The sequence below is a fragment of the Berghia stephanieae genome, chromosome 11 (genome assembly GCF_034508935.2).
Source record: "Berghia stephanieae isolate SIO BIC M18660-M18661 chromosome 11, UCSD_Bste_1.3, whole genome shotgun sequence".
Lineage (NCBI taxonomy): Eukaryota > Metazoa > Mollusca > Gastropoda > Nudibranchia > Aeolidiidae > Berghia > Berghia stephanieae.
Window position 1 is genome coordinate 19,409,705 of NC_088370.1, and position 21,743 is coordinate 19,431,447.

The following is a 21,743-nucleotide window of genomic DNA, read 5'->3' on the forward strand; positions in this document are numbered from 1 at the left end:
GTCCAAATCTTTAAAAAATGCGTTTGTTTTTTCTAGCGTAAGGCGGTTTTTTAAAAGTAGTCTTTCAGAGCCATATGGCCCATGGAGCCTGAGCTTATCCCGGTTTCTATAGCGTGAAACGGACAATAGCAATTATTCGCTACCGTTTGAATAGGACGCTAGTCTATCGCAAAGTAAAGTACTTTCCGCCAGAGCTAATATACCTAGCTACCCATTTACTGCTGGGTTGACAGAGACAGTGAGGTCGGAAAAAAATCTCCACTACATTACACCCGGAATCGATCTTGGTCCGTTTCCGTGTGAAGCGAGTGCTCTACCAACTGAGCTATAGGACCCCCTGCGGTATCGGCAGTTAACTACTGGTTAATAACGTTGAACGAATTACCCTACCTTAAAAAATAGAGCTTTATATAGCGCAATATCCACTAACTGTGCTCAAAGCGCTTTACAAGGGGTCCCTGTTCAACAGCAACATTTAACATGTAGGACGGGTCACGACGCCTGTTAGGCGATATTACAATAGTTCGGACAAAGACAATTAACGGCCAGATACTCATTTTACACCTGAGTACGGTGAGAGAATGTGAGTAAAGAGTCTTTTCCAAGGACTCAACTATGCGTCGAGCGAGGCTCGAACCCAGGACCTTCCGATCCGAAATCGAGTGTCATACCACTAGACCACATAGCCGTCATAACCTACTCACCTTTTCCTACCTAACCGATCTCTATTGTTGATTGTCTCCATCTCGGGTAATTTCCTAAATTTGATAGATGTATGGGCCAGCACGACATAACATGCATTTAGTTACCGCGAACTGCTCAAAAAGAAGAAACCAACTTTCTAGATCATCTTAGCGAATGGTGGAATCTGTGGTAATTTAGGACCGGTTGTGCTATCATGTTGACGGATGAGGAGGAAGAGGAGGAAAGTCTAGCCATTTCCATTTCATCCTGCATTCTATCTTTCTCTTTCTCCTTTCTCTGCTTCTATCTTTGCGTGTCAAGTTCAAACTTCAAAATCGATGAATGAATTGTCTTGAGAAATTGATGCGAGCCTTTTATTTCAGCTGGTGTCAGCAAACACGGAACCCATTTCCACTGCCCGACTGTGGAATAGCTGAAGTGGCTGAAAACGGTTGCCAACATGCCTTCACGCGATTGCTAGAGTTCACAACTTACTTACTTAGGCCGCCCATCATGAGCCACAAGTCTTCGCCATTCTGTCCTGTCCTCCATAAGCGTACGCAGCTCCCGGGTGTTGTCCATTCACAACGTGAATTTTTAATTAATGTATTTTTTATTAGTATTATGTGCAGAGATTTAACAAGTTTACAATGTAAAACCCTACAAACTGTGGAGTGATCCTCGACAATATTGGAGGTTTCCACAAGAAGAAGAAGAAGAAGATGAAGAAGAAGAAGAAGAAGAAGAAGAAGAAGAAGAAGAAGAAGAAGAAGAAGAAGAAGAAGAAGAAGAAGAAGAAGAAGAAGGAGAAGAAGAAGAAGAAGAACAAGAAGAACTTTTTCTCCTTTCTAGTTTTTCTTTGAAAATTCAGTAAACGAGTATGGTTGACACAAACAATTCTTCAGCAGCTTTAGAGCATGATATTCAGACAGGGATTGCTCAACAAATGACATCTCTTGAGCATGATTTTTTGTTTGTTTTTAACTTGAGCTTTTATATAGCGAAATATCCACTAAACGTGCTCAACAAAGCCCTTTACAAAAGGCGCCTGACCCACAGCAACACATGTAGAACGAGACGTGACGCATGTTACATTTGAATGTATTCCTCTTTTGTGGGATCATGTGCTGGTGCATTGGTGAGACTTTCAGGTGATCTCAAACTAATTACACTGATAGTATGCCCTTGGAATCTACATCTGTTTCCTATTTTGAACCAACTCCCATTTGTCTAACCTTTTCTTGGGTGCTTTAATTGTAATTCTAGAATCTTTTTACTATCCCATTTTCTTACTTTTTACTGGCGCTGATATAACCTTAATGTGTTGCAAGCGCCGTAAAACCCTTAAAAGACAAACAAACAAACATTACATATTGTGTCACATATTCATTTTTGTTTAATGCCACCTACCAAAGAAGAATAAGAAAGTCTAAATTGTGAATTTAAAAATCACGTCACTTTATTGTTATTTCATATAGAACAACAAACTAACATAATGTTATAGAACCAAAAAAAAAAAATAAAAAAATAAATAAAATAAATAAATAAACATGCCAGTGAAAGGCGCTTGTGAAGTTAAATGGGTAAATTGAATGGTTAAATTTACATAGTTCGTAGTTCACATTTACACAATGTCTATGCTGAAATAAGGGGGGACAATCCTCAATCAATGCAAGTCCAAAACATGATTTTAAAACTACAGACTTGTCTACCGTCAACTACGACAAGATTTTCAATTTATTCATACTTTGACCCGGAATGAAGCATATTTTTTTTTTCATCTTTTCAAACAAAAATTCATATTTTTATTTCAAGATGCAATGATACAAAGGCTGAATGACCAATGGGTCTCACGACTTAAGGATTTGGTCAGACAAGCAAAGACAGGAGGTCATGAATACCAGTTGACAACTCAAAAATGGTTTGTTGTCCAAAATATATTATTCTTCACCCCTTGTTTGTGTCAAGATACAATAAAACTTAAATAATTTCAACAGATAAGGACATTTTTCGTTTAATTTTGTTCAATTTATCATTTTCACATTCTTGTATATTGTCGCATATTTATGTATTTGGACAACATTTCTTATCAAGACACGTCATTTCGTAGTGGTGGGCAGGGCTGATACTAGAATGATATAGTTAAGGTATAGATTTGGTCTACGTAATATTGTACTATGTTATTTCATATCTGGATCGTATCAAGTTGGCAGGGTAGATATGTAATTACTTTAATTATTGTTTTCTATCTAGCATGCTTCTACAACTAACTATTCTACACATGAATCAAATTTACATAAAATCAAAAAGTGTTTTTCCTTTTTCTTCTGACAAATGCAGTGAAAATTATTTATTGTCAATTGCAAAATGCCATGATATTTTGAAGTCGTTTAGAAATTGATTCAGAAAAGTGAGTGGAGCAGGCACTTATGTTGATAATAATAAGAAATGAAGTGAGTAGGAAAGTGCCAGAAGACAACAGAGAATAAAAACTTTGCGGCAACGATGGGGGCTCGAACCCGCGACCTTACTTTTTTTGTTTGTTGTTTGTTGCTTTAGGTCTCTTCCAACACAATTGAGGTTATATGAGAGACCGCTGAAACAAAAAAAACAAGCAATCTAACAAAAATAGTACAAATGTCAATCAAAATCATAACCTAAAGATATCATAAGCTAAATTATAAATAACCAAGAACAAACAGGCAGAGGATTTACAGGAAAAAAAATATCCCCTGTCAAAAATACAATCACAAACCAAAGAAGCAGGATAGGCTAGTAAAGAGAAGAAGAAACGACATCACTATCGGATCGTACACCCATGCGAACATCATAGGTATATGATTCAAGGGTGATGCTCCCATCCAACCACCCGCGTCGCGACCTTACTGATACTGGTACAAATCCGCGTGGCCGGGGAGATCGTGACTCTACCGTATGAGCTATCCACAAGCCCCGGCTCACTTCATTTCTTGTTAAAAACTATTGATCATTTTGGATCAGACTTGCTTGCCGTTTTGATTAAATCTTCAATGTGGTCAGATACTGAACCATGGGCTGATTTTGTTTTTTGTTTTTTGCTTTCACCTTTCCATTAAAAAAAAATAAAATTAATCGAGCTTCTATATAGCGCTATGTCCACTAAACAAGAGGTCCCTGGCCAACAGCAACATTTAACATATAGGATGGGACATGACGCCTGTTAGGCGATATTATAATTTTTTCGGACAGAGACAACACTGTAAATGGCCAGGTACATGTTCCACCCGAGTATGGTGAGAGAATGTTAGTAAAGAGCCTTCTCCAAGGACTCAACTATGTGCCGAGCGAGGCTCGAACCCAGGACCTTCTGATCCGAGAGTGAGTGTCATACCACTAGACCACATAGCCTTTCCATTAATATGGTCAATCTACAGGACAACTGAAATATGCCTATGGTAATGGCTGCACATTATGACTTTGACAGAAAGATGCTTAAAGATGTTTTCTGACCATTCCAAACGGTGCCAGGATAGTGCCAGTTGGTCAAACAAACACAGGGTGATTAACAAACCTCCACTCTTCCAGCCCCCTCATATCTCCCAAAATAACGTATCTAATTTATTGAAAGTCAAAAATAACAAACGATGCATAAATATTGTAGATAAAATGACAATTTATTCGTCAACAATGTAAATAACCCTCCTGAATGTTTTACAGCTGTCATTTGTTATGAAAAGTTTGTTACGTAAAACATTATTCCTAATACATACTATTGATCACTAGAGTTTATTTAATATGTACACAGCTTTAATTCTTTTTTTTTTTTAAACAAAGAGACCTCATTAATTTGGAGCATCACTTAGCAAAATTAAACAGGTATCAAACCATAGCGATATTAAAAAAATAATTATTCTTCACAATTCGCCTTCAATATCAACAGTTCTGGAAAGGAGAACATTATTCATTTCATTTCTCTCTCTCTCTATTTTGTAAAAATAATAAATACATAAAATAAATAAATAATCTTTTTAACAAGATTAGCAACGATAAGACTTGACTTGCATCAAACACACACCGGAAACGCGTCATTTCATTCATACAATTCAACATGTGGATCTGTCACTCATGAAACACATTACAAACATTAGACACACTCAGGCTTTTATGAGATTTCCATTTTTATTTTTTTATTCTTGCTTTGTTTTATAGTTTAAACATTTTCCCCTAAATTTAAGGTGAAGAGAAAAAAAATTAATAATAAAACGAAAAAAAAAAATACAACAAAGTATGATGAGGATTTAAACTATGATAATGGTTTTAAATTTTCAACCATTTGGACGGAAAAGAAAATGGAATGTAATTTGATTATCGTCATAGTTCTGGGGGATGGGGGAATTTTGCATAAACTAACTACAATATATCTTTATACTCATTTTAAATGCAAAATTTGACAACTTTATTAATATTCAACGCACGGCAATTTGTTCCTTTGTCTTTCCCAACCACATCAACGGTGGTATGGATTTTTTTGCGATAAGTCTGTTATAGAACATTACAGTCTATGACACATGTAACCTATTGTCTCAGTGTGGTGTCATGCAGGAGAAAGCCAGAAGCCAAAAGGTGAATTTAAAGTTAAAATAGCCAAAAACTTTAGACTTTTTGGTACTTCAAGAAACAATGTCTATTGCCTCAACAAAACAAACTGATTTTTATTTTTCAATACAAATTTGATTTTAGCCTCTAAATCACACTTTGATAATACCCTCTTGAACAATGAGTCACATATTATATTATTCTATATTTTGCTGACTTTGAATATCATGTCTAATAAAGTCACACCTGATGACGTGCCTCAATTAATAATGTACCATAATTCTTGGCACAGATCTATCAGAGCTTAAAATTTAATTAAAAAATCTATTTTATATCTTTCGCCGAAATTGCATGCAAGAAATAAAAATAAAAGAGTCATGCATAAAAAGAATCTTCTTATTCTTGATCAATTTTAACTCACTCAATCCTAGAGATTTTGCTACCTTTCAAAATTGGAAAAAATGTATGAAAAATGAGCATGTGCATAGATAGTTTTATTCAACTGCCATTAACATGCGAAAACTACAAACATTTGCTTTGATAATTACGCCTATAATTTGTCTCAGAAAAATATAATAAATAGGTATGGGGTAAAAGTAACCTGGGTAAACTATGGATATAGTCGGTGTTAGAGTTGAGTGAGTTAAGATTATCAATATCGAGAATCCTCAGAACTAGATAATTGTATAAGTCTGAGTCTGGTCTGGTCGTTAAAAAAAATTCTGATTGAATGGGACTAAAATTTGTCATCGTTTGCATTTCCATCCCAATCCCAGCCCATCATCGACTAACTGCAACACTGTAGAACAGACAATAAGGATGAGCATCTATCTCGTCTCCCAGGATGTCTCGTCAAAGGGATCAATGCGTCGCTCTGAATACGCATTTTTGAACTCGGGGCCCAATAAGTTGAGATCTTGCTCATCCCGAATAACGCCCTGTGTGAGGAAACAAACAAAAAAAAATAATTTTTTAATGAACAAATAAATAATTTTAAAAAGTAAATATGTTATTTGGGTTTTTCATGAAAGAAAAATTGTATCTAGCTCATATTAAATAAAAATCAAACTTCATAGAACAAAACAATAATTTTAAAATGTAACACAAGAAGAAAGCAAAGAAAGTAAACATAAAAACATTTTCTGAAGTCTACAAACTAAAAATATTGAAACAAAATACAACCTAGGCTCAAGTTTATTTGTGTTGAAAAGAAAAGAAAAAAGAAAGGAAATAAAATTAAACGAACAACATAACATGTAGCAGGAACCCAGCATGTAAGAGCTCACGAAAATTGTCTGAAAAAAACACTAGAGAATTGAATCTTGATAATTTTTCTTTTCTTTATCTTTAATCAAAAGGAGTTCTTAAGAAATATAAGACTCAATGAATCAGAGTTTAGTCCAAAATCTCTATTGCCAAATGGTGGGGTAAAAAATTCTTTGATAGCTTCTCCAAATCAAATTTAACATTCAGAAATCCCGTTATCATTGAATTAAAGGCAAGCCAAATAAAAATTATAGTTTTGACAGGGATTAAACTACCTATATGCTCGTAGGTGTGTTGTGATTTTGAAAATATCAATTAAGGATAGGTACGCGTCAAAGGGAGCAGATCAAAGTAAAAGATCAGGAACTTGAAGATATAGACAATTTCTGCTATCTCGGGAGTATAATTGACAAGGATGGAGGCATGGAAGCAGAGGTGAAAGCACGGATAGGAAAAGCACAGGCTGCATTCACATCTTTGAACAGAGTTTGGAGAACTAAATATATCTCCCTTCGACTAAAGCTAAGACTTTTCAAATCAAACGTGAAGTCTGTCCTACTGTATGGATGTGAAACTCGGAATGCATCACATGCATGTATAAGGAGGTTACAGATTTTCGTAAACAGGTGCATGCGTAAGATACTCAGAATAAAATGGATGGATAGAATTAAGAATGAAGAAGTATGGAAAAGAGCACAACAGAAACCAGTGGAGAGGAAACAGGAAGAAGACAATGGAGGTGGATTGGGCACACGCTTAGAAAGAACGACTCCACTATAAAAAAGAAAGTATTGGACTGGAATCCTCAGGGCAGAAGATCAAGGGGAAGGCCATGGGAAACATGGAGAAGAATTAAAGAAGCTGATATACAAAGTGATAAGATATGAAACGAGTTAAAAAATTTAAAAAGCTAGCTCGGGATAGAGAAGGATGGAAACTGTGGAAACTGTTTGTCAGTGGCCTATACCTTGACCCAGGGTGAAAAAGGCAATGATGATGATGATGATAGAGAAGGATGGAAACTGTTTGTCTGTGGCCTATACCTTGACCCAAGGTGAAAAAGGCAATGATGATGATGATGATAGAGAAGGATGGAAACTGTTTGTCAGTGGCCTATACCTTGACCCAGGATGAAAAAGGCAATGATGATGATGATGATAGAGAAGGATGGAAACTGTTTGTCTGTGGCCTATACCTTGACCCAGGGTGAAAAAGGCAATGATGATGATAACCATGTAAATGTAACGAATGGTAAATTGTAACTTTTAAAGACTCACCCTTGGCAAATAACCCAAAAGTTTATTGGCGTGTTCTTTGAGCAGTTTCTGTCTCTCCTCCTCGATGATCTGTTTGCGGAAATCTTCCAGACGCATCTCCTCCTTGCGGGCCTCGACCTCTGCTTCTCTCTCCCTTGCAAATTGGGCTCTTCTGTCTTGGAGTAATCGTTCCACGGCCCGTTGATGATCCTGTTGCTTCATGCGACGCTTCTGGGCATTCATCTGTTCGATTCTGTCGTCTTCGGCAAACTTTTCCATCATCTGTGAATATATGTCATTGAGAGGAGCAATAAGTAAATGATTCCAGTTATAGAAAAACACACTCTCTTTCTCCCTCTATTTATCTATCTCTCTCTCTCTCTCTCCCACACACATAGACAAACACACACACACTCTCCCTCTCATACACACACACACACAAACACTCTCTCTCTCACACACACAAACACACATACTGACTCCACTGATATTTAGAGTAACATTAAATTCTAATAGTATGTTTAAAATAGTTATATTTGAAATCTTTTCCAAGCACATCAACTCTCTCATGATATACTGATAAGGTAATCAAACGACATTTTCACACTTCCAGGGTTTAAATTAAAAAAAAAAAAAAAGTTACTTTCTCACCTGTCTCTTAAATTCTTCTTCCTCTTCCTGCTCGGCCTGTTGTCGCAGGGCCTTGAAGTGCATCTGTTGGGCATGGGTGGTCTGGAGTTCAATCTTCTGGCGAATGGTTTTCTCCAACTCAGCCTGCGAGACGAACAAGTAAAATGAAATAAATAAATATCACATCAAAACGATGATTATTATCATGACAATTGGATTCAGTAGTCTGATGTCACGCTGTCCGGCAACGGCGGCCATCTTGGTTCTAAACAAAGAAAATCATTACTTTTTATTATTCTTCATGCTGGCTAGAACTTTTCATATGCCTTGTGATCAGAATGTGTAAAAGTCAAAACATGATCAAATTTATGTTTTTTCCCCTCTGGATACGCTTTTATGCTCGCCGGGGAAATATTTCATATGGGCGTCCACCATTGTTCTGATAGTTTAGAGCCAGTGTTACTAAGTTACCATGCGTCATTAGGAAGGAAGTGACGTTACAACTGTTGAAGATTATTGTGTTTTCCTCGTGCTTTCTTTTATTGTATTTAATTCTTTTTGTTATTTGGGGGATTTTTTGTTCTCTTTTTGTTTTTGTTTATTTTATTCACTTTTGTGCGCCTTAAGTGTAATTGCAGTATGACACTTGCCTTCAGATCAGAAGGCCCAGGGTTCAAGTTCAAGTCCCAATTGGGCGGCACATTGTCAAGTCCTTGGAAAAGGCTCTTTACTCACAAGCTCTCACTGTACCCAGGTGTAACACGAGTACCCGGCCATTAATAGCCCTGTCTAAGTTGCAAAAACTTGTAACAAAGCTTAACAGGTGTCATGTATTGCCCTCATGTAAAAAGTTGCTGTTGGCTTAAACCCCTTGTAAAGCACTTTGAGCATGTATGGTGGATATTGCTCTATAAATAGTGCTCAAGTTTGTTTGCTGAAATTTTGTCTATATTCTGATCTGTAAAACTCCGAGACCAGGTGAGCTCAAATGGTAAAAAAGTTAACTTTATTAACTCATACTCACCCTTTCTTTGAGTCTTTCTCTCTCCTCTTGTTCTTCCAAGACCAACTCCATGCGGATTTTCTCCATCTCAGCTCTCTCAGCATCCCTCCGTGCAATGTCTTTGGATAGCTGTGGACATTATCATAATGTAAATGACATTATTACTATTTTAGAATTTTGTATTTGTGAATTCAAAGCTCAAAACATCCTATAAAAGGTGAGAAAAAAAAAATCACTAGATGACCTTAATATGTAATTTTGACATTTCTCTCAAAGCCTAATTATTCTAACCTGTTTCAGATTATGTATATAATGGTGAATCTTAAGCAAAAAGAGAGATCACCTTCAAAATATACTGTGGAAAAAATAATTTTTCAAATATTATGTTTTTCTCCAATAGTCTTAATTAATGGATAGGAGGTCATACAAATTTTTAGTATTATAAAGAAAAACACTAAATTTGAATTAGTTGTTGCACATCGAATAATAAAATAAACTGAAAATCTGAATTGACTGCCCATCAAAGAGTCGAAGGATACGTGACTGGAACTAGGTGGGAAGTGGAGGAGGAGCAAGAAAATTTGTCAGGAAGAGAAAAGAGAAAGTAGAGAGAGGGAGAGGGAGAGAGAGAGAGAGAGAGAGAGAGAGAGAGAGAGAGAGAGAGAGAGAGAGAGAGATAGGGGGGGGGGGGGTAAGAGAGAGGAGACACACACACAAAGGCACACACAAGGGAGAGAGAGATGAATAGCAGATAGTGAAAGAGAGAGTGGGTGAGAGAGAGAGGGGGAGAGAGAGGAAGAGAGAGAGAGAGAAAGAGAGAGAGAGAGAGAGAGAGAGAGAGAGAGAGAGAGAGAGAGAGAGAGAGAGAGAGAGAGAAAGAGAGAGAAAGAGAGAGAGACCAGGGGTCAATAAAAAAAAAATAATAAAAAAAAAAAAGATTTAAAAGTTCAAAAAGGTAAATATCCATAATGAAGCCAAGCCTGTCATACCGCGTTCTGCACGCGATCCAGAGCCTGGTCCTTCTCCTTCTTCTGAGACAGCTGTTGATGTTCCCTCTCCCTCATCCTCTTGGCATACTCCTGGATCTTCTTGTTCTCCTCTTCCATCTTCCTCTTCTCCTGCATGGACCAATCTTCTCGAGACCTCTTGAAGTCTGCGATATACTGCTGGGTGGCCTGTCGCTTCTTCATCTCTCTCTCCAGCTCTCTGTAACATTGTAAATCATATAAAGAAAGATGGAAGTCAACTTACAGTACAAAATTTTTTTTTTTTTTTATATTGAGCTTTTATATAGCGCAATATCCACTAAACATGCTCAAAACGCTTTACAAGGAGTCCCTGTCCAACAGCAACATTTAACATAAGGACAACACATGACGGCTGTAAGGAGACAACGCTGTTAACAGCCAGGTACTCATTTTACACCTGAGTACGGTGAGAGAATGTGAGTAAAAAGCCTTTTCCAAGGACTCAACTATGCGCCGAGCGAGTCTCGAACCCAGGACCTTCCGATCCAAAAGCGAGTGTTATACCACAAGACCACATAGCCGTACGACAGCTGAAATTTAATTTACGCTTAGATTACGATTCAGAGAATCTGACAATTCAATTGTATTTTAGAGCGCTCAACTCAAAGATAGCTCAGGTGGTAGAGCACTATCTTCTAAAACAAAGGGACCGAGATTGATCGATTTCGGGTAAAGTTGAGAGATTAATTTCTGACCCCTCTTTCCATCTGGCAATGATTAGGGGTAGCTGGGTCTGTTAGGTCTGGTGGAAAAGACTTTGCAATAGACTAGCCTCCTATCCAAAAGATAGCAAGCAATTGCTAACTGCAGGTTACATATTTGAATTGAACACTTTTAAAAATCCAAATTGAATTCTTTTTGACAATCTTATATTTTTTTTCTCCTATTAAGGTTGGCAGCTCTACTTTTTGTTAGATTATTATGGAAATCCAAGATATTAATCTCTTAACGGGACAGTGTGGCTCAGCGGTACGGTCTTTGCTTCGTACTCAAAAAGTACGGAGTTCGATCACCTGCCGTTGCGCTGTGGGACCTTGAGCATGTCACATTGCCCTAGCTCAATTTGCACCGCTGACTGCGGCTGACACCTGAGTTATTCCAGTCTTCCCTTGGAATGTATTCTAATAGACAAATTTCCCCTATGGGATGAATAAAGGTAATTTTATTAATTTTTATTTACTTAAATGTGCGGCTATGTGGTCTAGTGGTATGACACTCGCTTTTGGATCGGAAGATCCTGGGTTCGAGCCTCGCTCGGCGAATAGTTGAGTCCTTGGAGAAGGCTCTTTACTCGCATTCTTTCACCATACCCAGGTGTAAAATGAGTACCTGGCCGTTAACAGCGTTGTCTCTGTCCGAAAAAATTGTAATAACGCCTAACAGTAACAGGCGTCATGTCCCGTCCTTCATGTTAAATTTTGCTGTTGGCCATGGACCCTTTTTAAAGCGCTATGAGCACACAATTAGTGGATATTGCGCTGTATAAAAAGCTCATTTATATAATTATTATTATTTTTTAGTATTTTTGAATCACTTAAATTAAAAAAGTAAGGAAACGTGTTGACAAACAACCCATGAATGCCACTAAACAACAACTGTACAACGCGCTGCTCTGCAAAAGCTTCACAACTCTCCAACGACTTACCTCTGGTCTTCCTCGTAGATCTTTCTGACAATTTCGTCTATCATGAGTTTCTCCTTGAGGAATTCCTCGTAAGCCTGTTGTTTCTTCATCTCTTGTTCCTCCAGCTGTCTCTCAAGCTCTTGCTGGTACCGGACCTAGGCAAATAGAAATGATAAAATCTAATTAAGCAAATAGAAATGATAAAATCTAATAAAACATCTAATGCCCCAGCCTTTTTTTTTTCTTTGGATGCATGAACTCACAATGCCAAGGGAATTGATTTACTTGAAGTAAAAAAAATTAATAATTTGATTAGATACACTCGTATTTCTCAAAAATGTCAATGATGTACTTTAACTATGAAAAAATTTCATTAAAAATATTATCAGTTTTTCTGTTGTGAGTGTGTGTGTTTCTTTTTTATAATTTTGAAAAGTTAAGATTGATTAAGGCAGAGATTTCTGTGACAGCAACTAAAGCATTGATTATGTAATATTTACTTTTTTCTTTAGAAAAAACCCATTGATTTCAATACAGGATATTCATTAAATTTTCATATAAATCATAATTTCAAATCCTTTAGAAATAAAAATGGTAGTTTGATTGGAAACAAATTCACAGGCCAGTCTTATCGAAATCAAACAAAAATATTAAAAGAAAATATAATTTTGAAATAAGTAGCTTAAGTTTAAATTAATTTCACAACTAGAGTGTTAAAGATGAAAATTTAATAATGTCATCTCTATTCCTTTTATGAAGTACACCAAAAATACAAGACACAATACATAATTCCTTTTTAATATTATAATACTATAGGTGCCCTATTATTTACTGTTTTGCTTTATGAACTTGTGTAAAAATATCAAAATGGAAATTAAAAAACAAACCATTTCTTTATATCTTTCAATCTCCCGTTGGTGTTCAGCCTCTGTTGCTCTTTCATTCTGTTCCTTCATGTGTCTGGCAATTTCAGAGTCGCGTTTCTAGATTTTCAGAGAGGAAAAAGAAAATGATAATGGGTAATTGCAAATAGAAAAATGATGGATGTGGCATTTTGTCCTTTTAAGTATGTGTCCTCTTGTACAACTCCTATATTTCTCTTCTTTTTCCAAAGTTTGGTGCACTCAAAGAGTTGAATGACGAATTGTGTTCGACTACATTGCATGGAATTGTCTAGTCCCCTGTAGATTTATCAGCAATATTTCAGTTTATCTGTAAACATTGAGGCAAGATTGTAGTACAGGATTTTTTTTTTTTTCAATTTCTCTGAATTCTATCTATCTAAATAATGTTACTTTTTGTTTTGTTTTGTTTTTTTCGGGTTATTTTTTTTTTGGGGGGGGGGGGGGGGGGGGGGGGGGGGGGTTGTTTTTTCTTGGTTTCTTTTCCTCTTATGATTTAGAATTTCTTTACAGCTCTGATCCATCATCAGTCCAATGTTTAAAATGACCAAGCTGAAAGAGGATGGCTTCCAAAATTACTCATATGTGACCCACTGTATCAAACTGGTATTTTGTCATGGTGAAGCAATTACACCCAAACACAGTTACCTCAAACTCATTTGAATGTCCCATCATTTTTCCCTAATTACACTTTGTACACAAGTTCTTCAAACTGTTCTGAATGGCCCGTAGTTTGAGGAAATTTTCTTACCATTTCGTCGTACTGAATGGCACTCTTCTCTGCCATTTGGGCTGCCTGTTCTTTACTCATGTAGGCTGCTCTTAGTTTGGCTTCTAATTCACGCAATTCTATACTGTATGAGAAGAAGGAAAAAAAATAAGTAAAACAATTAGAAATTAATAAAGAATAATGTAGAAATACAAATAGATTTAATAGTGAGTGTGTTTAATAGTGACAATTTTTGGGCTTTATTTTATTTTTGTTTGTTTTTGTTGATTTTTTACTTAACACGGTTATTGATCTACTTAGAAAACAAACAACAACAAAAACACGCCAAAGTCTTTTTAAATACATTATTGGTTTTTATTGTTTTGGGTTTAATTGCTTGATATTTCTTCTTCTTTTTAAAAAATTTTTTTTTGGACGGGGGTGGAGGGGGGGGGGGGGGGGGTGGTGTGCTTTTTTTTTTTTCTTTTCTGTAGTTCATTTTGTTATATTTTCTTTAAATAAGGGGTTTTCTTTGAAAGGTTTATTTGCTCACTTATTGCTTTTATTAAATCAATGTTATTATTTACTCTTGTAAAAAAAATTGCTTGACCCAACTTTGTCCCAAGAATGAATCACCTTCTTCATCCTTAGAAGTAGAGTGACCTCTATCCTTTCATGTATAAAACAACACAGTGGCTATTTTTACAGTCTCGTAAAGATGGTTCTCAGGGGTATTTTTACAGTCATTATCAAGTCCAACCTTTGCGTTTAGGTCATCAAGCATTATAGTAGGTACCTCATGCTTTAGAGGTCTCTTGTACAGTTTGATTTAGCTTATCATAAAAGCCTTTATTTCTCGTCCTCACTCTTGTCCTCTTGTAGGGCATAACAAACAATTACTGACAATTAAGCATATTTTCAGTTGAATTTGCCTTGAGCAATCGTTTTACCATTGACTTCGATTCTAGTAGAGTTTATCATGATTTTTTTAAAATAATAGACGAGCGACGCCGTTTCAATTTTAAAATAACCCCGAGAACCATATTTACGGGACTGTAAAAACAGTCACTGCGATAAAACAATGACCCTGACATGAAGCAAACCTGGATTCGCAGATTTGTTGTCTCATCTTCTCATCATTAGAAGTAAAGTGACCTCTAACCTTTCACGTATAAAACAATGACCACCCTGACAAACAATGAAACAAACCTGGATTCCCGGATTTGTCTCATCTTCTCATCCTTAGAAGTAGAGTGACCTCTAACCTTTCATGTATAAAAAACAATGACCCTAACAAACAATGAAACAAACCTGGATTCACGGATCTGTTGTCTCATCCTTAGAAGTAGAGTGACCTCTGACCTTTCATGTATAAAAAACAATGACCACCATAACAAACAGTGAAACAAACCTGGATTCCCGGATTTGTTGTCTCATCTTCTCATCCTTCAACTGCTCTGATTTGACTCTCTCCACTTCCCTCGCTAAGGCTTCTTCTTGCCGCATCTGCTCTTCTTTCAAAATTCTATTTCTTTCTGCCTGAAAATTGATTTAAAGCAAAAAAAATGATTGATCCTCAAGAAATGAAAGAAAAGTAGGTCCTCTCTTCAGAGCCATTAGGCCCATGGAGTCAGAGTTTATCCGGGTTTCTACAGCGTGAAACGGACAATAGCAATTGCCTGCTACCCTTTGGATAGGATGCTAATATATCATAAAGTACTTTCCACCAGATATAACAGAACCAGCTACAAATGGGCTAGATTTAATAAAGGTGGTATTGCTAAAAATACATTTCAAGGACATGGAATCATGAGCTTGTAACTTGGTACAGAAGAATTGTCTTGACTTCATACCCAGAAGGTACTGAGTTCAACTCCCAACCATGTTGTGTGGTCTTGAGCAAGACATCTTGCTCAAGCTCTCTTTCCGGCACTGCACTAAGGCTGATGCCTGTGTTTTTCCAGAGTTGATCCTAAAGAAAAATTTCCCCTTGGAAGGAATAAAGCGAATTTTTGTCAATTCTCACCAATTTATCTTTTATTTGAATAACAACTAAGAGACAAGTTCCCTTTTAAATCTCTATCGTTGACAACTCAAGAATATTGACTGAATATTACATGGTAATAGAATTACCTTTACTATTGAGTCCATCATATTCTGTTCTCTCTTCATGACTTCATGTTCACGGATTGTTCGCTTTTGGTTCACCTGGAAAAGAAATCAAAATACAAAATTAAAGAAAATTTGAAGCACAAAAGTAGAGGGAGGTAGAGATGGAGGGGCGGTAAGAGAAGAAGAAGAAGAAGAAGAAGAAGAAGAAGAAGAAGAAGAAGAAGAAGAAGAAGAAGAAGAAGAAGAAGAAGAAGAAGAAGAGGAAGAAGAAGAAGAAGAAGAAAGAAGAAGAAGAAGAAGAAAGAAGAAGAAAAGAAGAAGAAGAAGAAGAAGAAGAAGAAGAAGAAGAAGAAGAAGAAGAAGAAGAAGAAGAAGAAGAAGAAGAAGAAGAAGAAGAAGAAGAAGAAGAAGAAGAAGAAGAAGAGAGAAGAAGAAGAAGAAGAAGAGAAAGGAGAGAGAGAGAGAGAGAGAGAGAGAGAGAGAGAGAGAGGGGAGAGAGAGAGAGAGAGTTAAGATGAAGAGAGAGAGAGAGAGAGAGAGAGAGAGAGGGAGAGAGATTTAACTACACAACACAACAATAATAATCTGTCATGAGAATTAGAATAGAGAGCAAACCTCTTCTTTATCATCATCTTTATTGATATCAGTAATCAAAATCAACGCTCTTGAGTTCAACATGAATGAAAATCGACCAGATGTGTTTGATTACCCATCCTAAAAAATAGAAAAATAAAAAACATTTTTTTGAAAAGACAATTTTTTTTTCTTTTAAATTGATAGCTTGTTTAGAGCGTGAAAGATAATTTTCTCATGTTCTTCCTTTTTACTAGTGCTGATATGACCTTACATTTGTTTGCAAGCGCCGTGTAACCCTTAAAAACAAATACCTTTCTCTGTCATGAACTAATTATGGGTTTTGAGGAAAGTTAATCGTAAATTTTTGCAAATTTAATTCAAATTTTGCTGATTTTAGCTTGCAAAATTTGGGATTTTTTTTTTTTGCAAAAAACCGCCATGTCAGTGCTTTCCACCAGTTCTGACAGACCCAACTGCCAAACCGCAGCTAGTGTGGACATTGAGTCATAATACAATTTCAACAGGGATTCATTCTGTTCCCTTTGAGTGTTAAGCGACTGCTCTACCAACTGCACTATTGAGACCTCCAAAAATTTAATTGAAATACTAAAAAGAAATGGAACAAATTATAATTATTTTTTAAATGTTAAGTAAAGTCACCCACCATTTCTTCTCTTCTTATATTTTCCTCGTGGATCTCAGCCATTTTCTTCTGCTGGAGGACATTGACCAGGTGTTCCTCCTTCTCCCTCATCTTCTCCAACTGTCGTTGATACACGGCCTGGTCCTGCCGGTCTGTACGACGTGCCATCGCCTGTGAATCAACAAAAGAGAAGTCTTTACAGAATCAGGTTGCATGCGTGCCAGGAACATCGCTTTGTATGAACAAACTGGCAATTGTTCCATTAACTCACTCAATTCCAGAGATTTTTGCTACTTTTCACAATTGGAAAAAATGGATTAAAAATGAACATGTGCATAGTTAGTTTTCTTCAACTACCATTGACATGTAAAAACTAAAAAAAACATTAGCTATGATACTACGCCTATAATTTGTTTCAGAAAACATGTGTAATAAATATATAGGCATGGGATAAAAGAAACCTGTGTAATCTAAGGATATAGTCTGTGTTAGGGTTGAGTGAGTTAACTTCCTACCTCTATTCCAATTTTTAAATGTCTTTTTTTTTTATAATCAGTTATCAGTCATAACAAACTTTTTCATTTAAAGATGAGCAGAAACTATTAGATTGTAATATTAGCAGTGTATGCAGTTCAATTTGTTTAACTCTCTCTCTCTCTCTCTCTCTCTCTCTCTCTCTCTCTCTCTCTCTCTCTCTCTCTCTCTCTCTCTCTCTCTCTTTCTCCATCCAGCTTTTAATCTTTCCCATAAATTTAACCATTTGTTATGTGTGCGCGCATGTCTAGGTGAGTGTCATAATAGAAACCAAGGTTTTGAACGACATTGGAATTTTTAATAACAGATTCACCGAAGGACATTTGGTCAATGAGTATATCCTTTTCTGTCTTTTTTAATACTAGCTCAGTTTTGTCCTCATTGAAGTTAATTAAGCTTGTTGTTTGTCATCCATGCTTTAATGTTATCAAGACATGCTGCGAGTCGCTCTTTTGTTTCTTCTATGTTTTTTGATGAAATGGGAGTGTATAGCTGGGTAAAATCTGCATATATAGGATGACTGAGGCAGAAGGTCGTGATAATGTTGCTTAATGGCTTTGTGTACATTGTGAAAATATAAGTGCCAAACAATGAACCAAATGGCAGCTTTGTTGGTCGTGAAGGGAATTATTCCATTAATTTGTTTTGAACAAACATTTTTTTGTTAATATATTAATATACACATCTCTTACGCTTATGCATTGAAGAAAAGTCGTGTGTCATCTCTTACACAGGAATTATGTACTAAAATTCCTTTGGGTTAAGTTGACTGTGTGTAAAGCTCTCTACTTGTTGTAGAGTTCCATACTGACTGTGAAACTGTGAATAACAGGCTAGGCTATTTCCAGAAAAATAGCAAACTGTAGTGTAATGGAAAATAACATTATCGATAAAGCCTAGACCTACAAAATAAATTGGCCATTGTCTAAAGCGGAATCTAGTTTCTACATATGATCAAGGGATAACAATGTTGCCGGACAATCGTATCATAAATATTTGAATTTGTTACAGTAGAGAGGTGGGCCTTTGGCCTACCAACCTCCGCTGCACGTCCAACTCGCCTTGAGCATGCATTCACGTAAAATATAAAGATTTTTTTTTTAAACCTACCTCTGTTTCAAAAACTAGCATCTTTCAACTTTCTAAGAAACATTTTGATTTTTCAGAACTTTAGTTCGTTAAAAAATACCGGCCAATCTGACCCGTTGAGTCGAATGAAAACGAAATTTTGTTGTTTACACGGTTCAAAGGAAATGCCGTAAATAAGCTTTCATGGACTTCCTGTGTTGTTTTTACAGTGTCACGTGACCGTTTTGAGAAATTTGTCGTCTGCTACAAATAATTAGACCGGTAGGGGGTAGATATTTTCGTTGGAGTAGAGAAAAAGTGAGTATTATTTCTTGGACTTGTAGAGAGGCCTAGGGTCCACCATCAGTCAAGTTTATTGAATAAAAGAAAAAAAGGCCTTTTTACTGCACTAATGCACCAAATTGCATACCTATCTATGGACACTTTGTTCCGTATCTTTTTCCCAATAAACTTTTTTAAAAACCTGGGGCCAGGGTTGCTAGTTTGGCCTCCTGGTGGCCAAATTTGAGAAATTTGGCCTTTTCCCAAGCCATTTGGCCTCCCAAAATTTGGTTTGGCCACTTGGCCTCCTGTAACCAACTTTTTGGCTTCCTCTGACTTTCCCCGTTATATCGTTTTACTCTGGTACCGGTAAAACTTATTTTATTTGGCAATCTAAATATCTAAATGCAACACGTGCTAACGCCACAGATTGCATTTGCTAATGCTTCTATATATACGAATTTTCCTTATCCTATCTAAATTGTTTAACAAATCTAAAGAGTTTTCGCGAGGCTAAGGTGGGTTTGGTGGTATTTGGGCTCCTGCCGAGGAATCTGGCTTCTTGCTATAGCTAGTTTGGTCTCTTACTAGGTACTTTGGTAAACGTCCATTTGGCCCTCCAGCAGGGAGCCGATAAATGGCCTAGTGGCTGTGACCCGATTTTTTGGACTTTTGAGTGATGGGTCTCAGAAAAAGTCCCATAGATTTTTTGTTTATGGATGGATTGTAATGATTGATGTCTTATTTTCTTCAGGAGAAATTACTCTATCGTTTGGTGTAGTTTATTTTAAAATCAATGACAATTTAGTATAACTTTTGATTATGGATAAAATAGGGTATAATTTAGCTTTGGATAATTAAAAGATTAGAACTTGGTAAATCAAAATTTCATGCTGGCACGTTTATTTAACATCTTAACTTTTTTATAAAATTAAATTCAGGGCAAAGTTGTATACCGCATCCATGAAATTCGTTCCAGTAAAATCCTTACTCAAATCTTAGCGGCCATTTTAGACCGGTTTTGAAATCCAAATGGTGATTACTACCGGAAATGCAACAATTTTCAGGTCACAAAGTCCGTCAGTAAATAACAAAGGCAAATAGAAGACCATTTTTCAGCCTTTAAACTAACATAACTTTTTACCTGCTTATCTGATTTTCACAATTTTCGTATCATTAGAATCGTGTTGAAAAGCACTTTAAAATGATATAGGTTTCATTGAGCTCAATCCAATTTGAATTTTTTACCAAAGTAGCTACTCTTACTCAAAAATGATCTGGCAACCCTGCCTGGCTAGGCGGAACCTTGATAACAGAAACGGGGCCCACAAGATTTCGCGAGGAATTAATCATGAAAACAATTAGGATATAATTTCAACACAACTTTTGGAATTCATCAAGGATTGTCCATTACCGAATGTTTTTTGATAGAAAACAAATGCATCTTCAAATCTAAACTGCTTTTGACGGTAAGCGGTAAGTTTTTATTTATTTTTCTGTCCAAACGAATGATTTGTCCTGGTTATAGAAGCTAAGTATTGGTAACACCGGCTCAGCTCTCTAGTAGTTTGAGTTTGAGTCGGAGTCCGAGTCTTTTAGATTGAGTCTCCGAGATCTGGATTCGCGTTCTGGCTCTGGATAAATTGATTAATCCCTATTACTATCTCAACAATACGTCTAGAAATGTAATAAAGTGTTTAGTCATGATAAAACCTCTTTCTCCACTTCCTTGCAAGTTTCATTTGAGGAGTCCTGAACCAACACTCGATAATAGGTGATATGATTCAATTTTTGGTCTAAACGGTTGAGGAGATCTGATATAAATTACAAAATGATAACATAAGCAAGTTTTAGACAATCTAAGTCTTACCATTTTTTTAAAGTTGTCAAAAACGATGTCCTCAAATAAATATTTTACACCACCATCCCACTTGGAAGACTTTTTTGGCCCAGCTTTCCACTACAAAAGCTAAGAAATTCCGTAAAATGGCGGTCAATGTTTTGGAGAGACCCAAGCTTGGTTGGTTGCTAAGATAAGTAGACTGAACTGGCAAAAGATGGATTCTCTCTTGTTGAACGAAACAATAATAGCGTTACTCTGGTTTGAATTAATCAATTAATTTATTTAATTATATCTTTATTTATTTTACTTTTTATTTATCTATTTATCTATTATCTATATTTATTTATTTATTTAATTATTCATTATTTTATTTACTTATTTTGCTTTTATCAATCAATAAAGTAAATTTATTTATTTATTTATCTATCTATTTATTTATTTATTTATTTATTTATTTATTTATTTATCTATCTATTTATTTATTTATGTTTTGATATATTATTATATTATTTAATTAGTTAGAGAGTCTTTATTTATACATTTATCAATTTAGCTATTTATTTAGTTGCCTTCATTTTTTTTATCGATTAATTATATAATAGTAATAATAATGCGGCTATGTGGTCTAGTGGTATGACTCGCTTTCGGATCGGAAGGTCCTGGGTTCGAGCCTCGCTCGGCGCATTTTAGTCCTTGGAGAAGGCTCTTTACTCACATCCTCTCACCGTAGTCGGGTGTAAAATGAGTACCTGCCTGTTGTCTCTGTCCGAAAAAATGGTAATATCGCCTAACAGGTGTCATGTCCCGTCCTACATGTTAAATGTCGCTGTTGACCAGGGACCAATTGTAAAGCGCTTTGAGCACATTTAGTGGATATTGCGCTATATAAAATCTCAATTTGAAAAAAAAATTAACTTTTTTTAAAATTTACTTATTTATACATCCACTTTAGCGTTAACTCACTCAATCCTAGAGATTTTTGCTACTTTTCAAAATTCGAAAAAAAAT

At 36.0% G+C, this 21,743-nt stretch overlaps 1 protein-coding gene and 1 long non-coding RNA gene across 2 annotated transcripts in view; both read right to left on the reverse strand.

The window, feature by feature from the left end:
- Positions 1-21,743, reverse strand: part of LOC144956713 (uncharacterized) — a 224,672-nt gene that overhangs the window by 191,152 nt on the left and 11,777 nt on the right. The window lies entirely within an intron of this gene.
- On the reverse strand, positions 4,317-20,915 carry LOC144957192 (meiosis-specific nuclear structural protein 1-like). The gene is made up of 12 exons (XM_078888242.1): positions 20,763-20,915; positions 17,030-17,179; positions 15,811-15,885; positions 15,089-15,216; positions 13,720-13,822; positions 12,954-13,049; positions 12,088-12,221; positions 10,404-10,620; positions 9,436-9,543; positions 8,433-8,555; positions 7,803-8,063; positions 4,317-6,197 (listed from the first exon to the last, which is right to left on the reverse strand). Exons 1-12 carry the CDS (start codon positions 20,763-20,765, stop codon positions 6,087-6,089), a joined length of 1,509 nt encoding a protein of 502 aa, XP_078744368.1. The 5' UTR covers positions 20,766-20,915; the 3' UTR covers positions 4,317-6,086.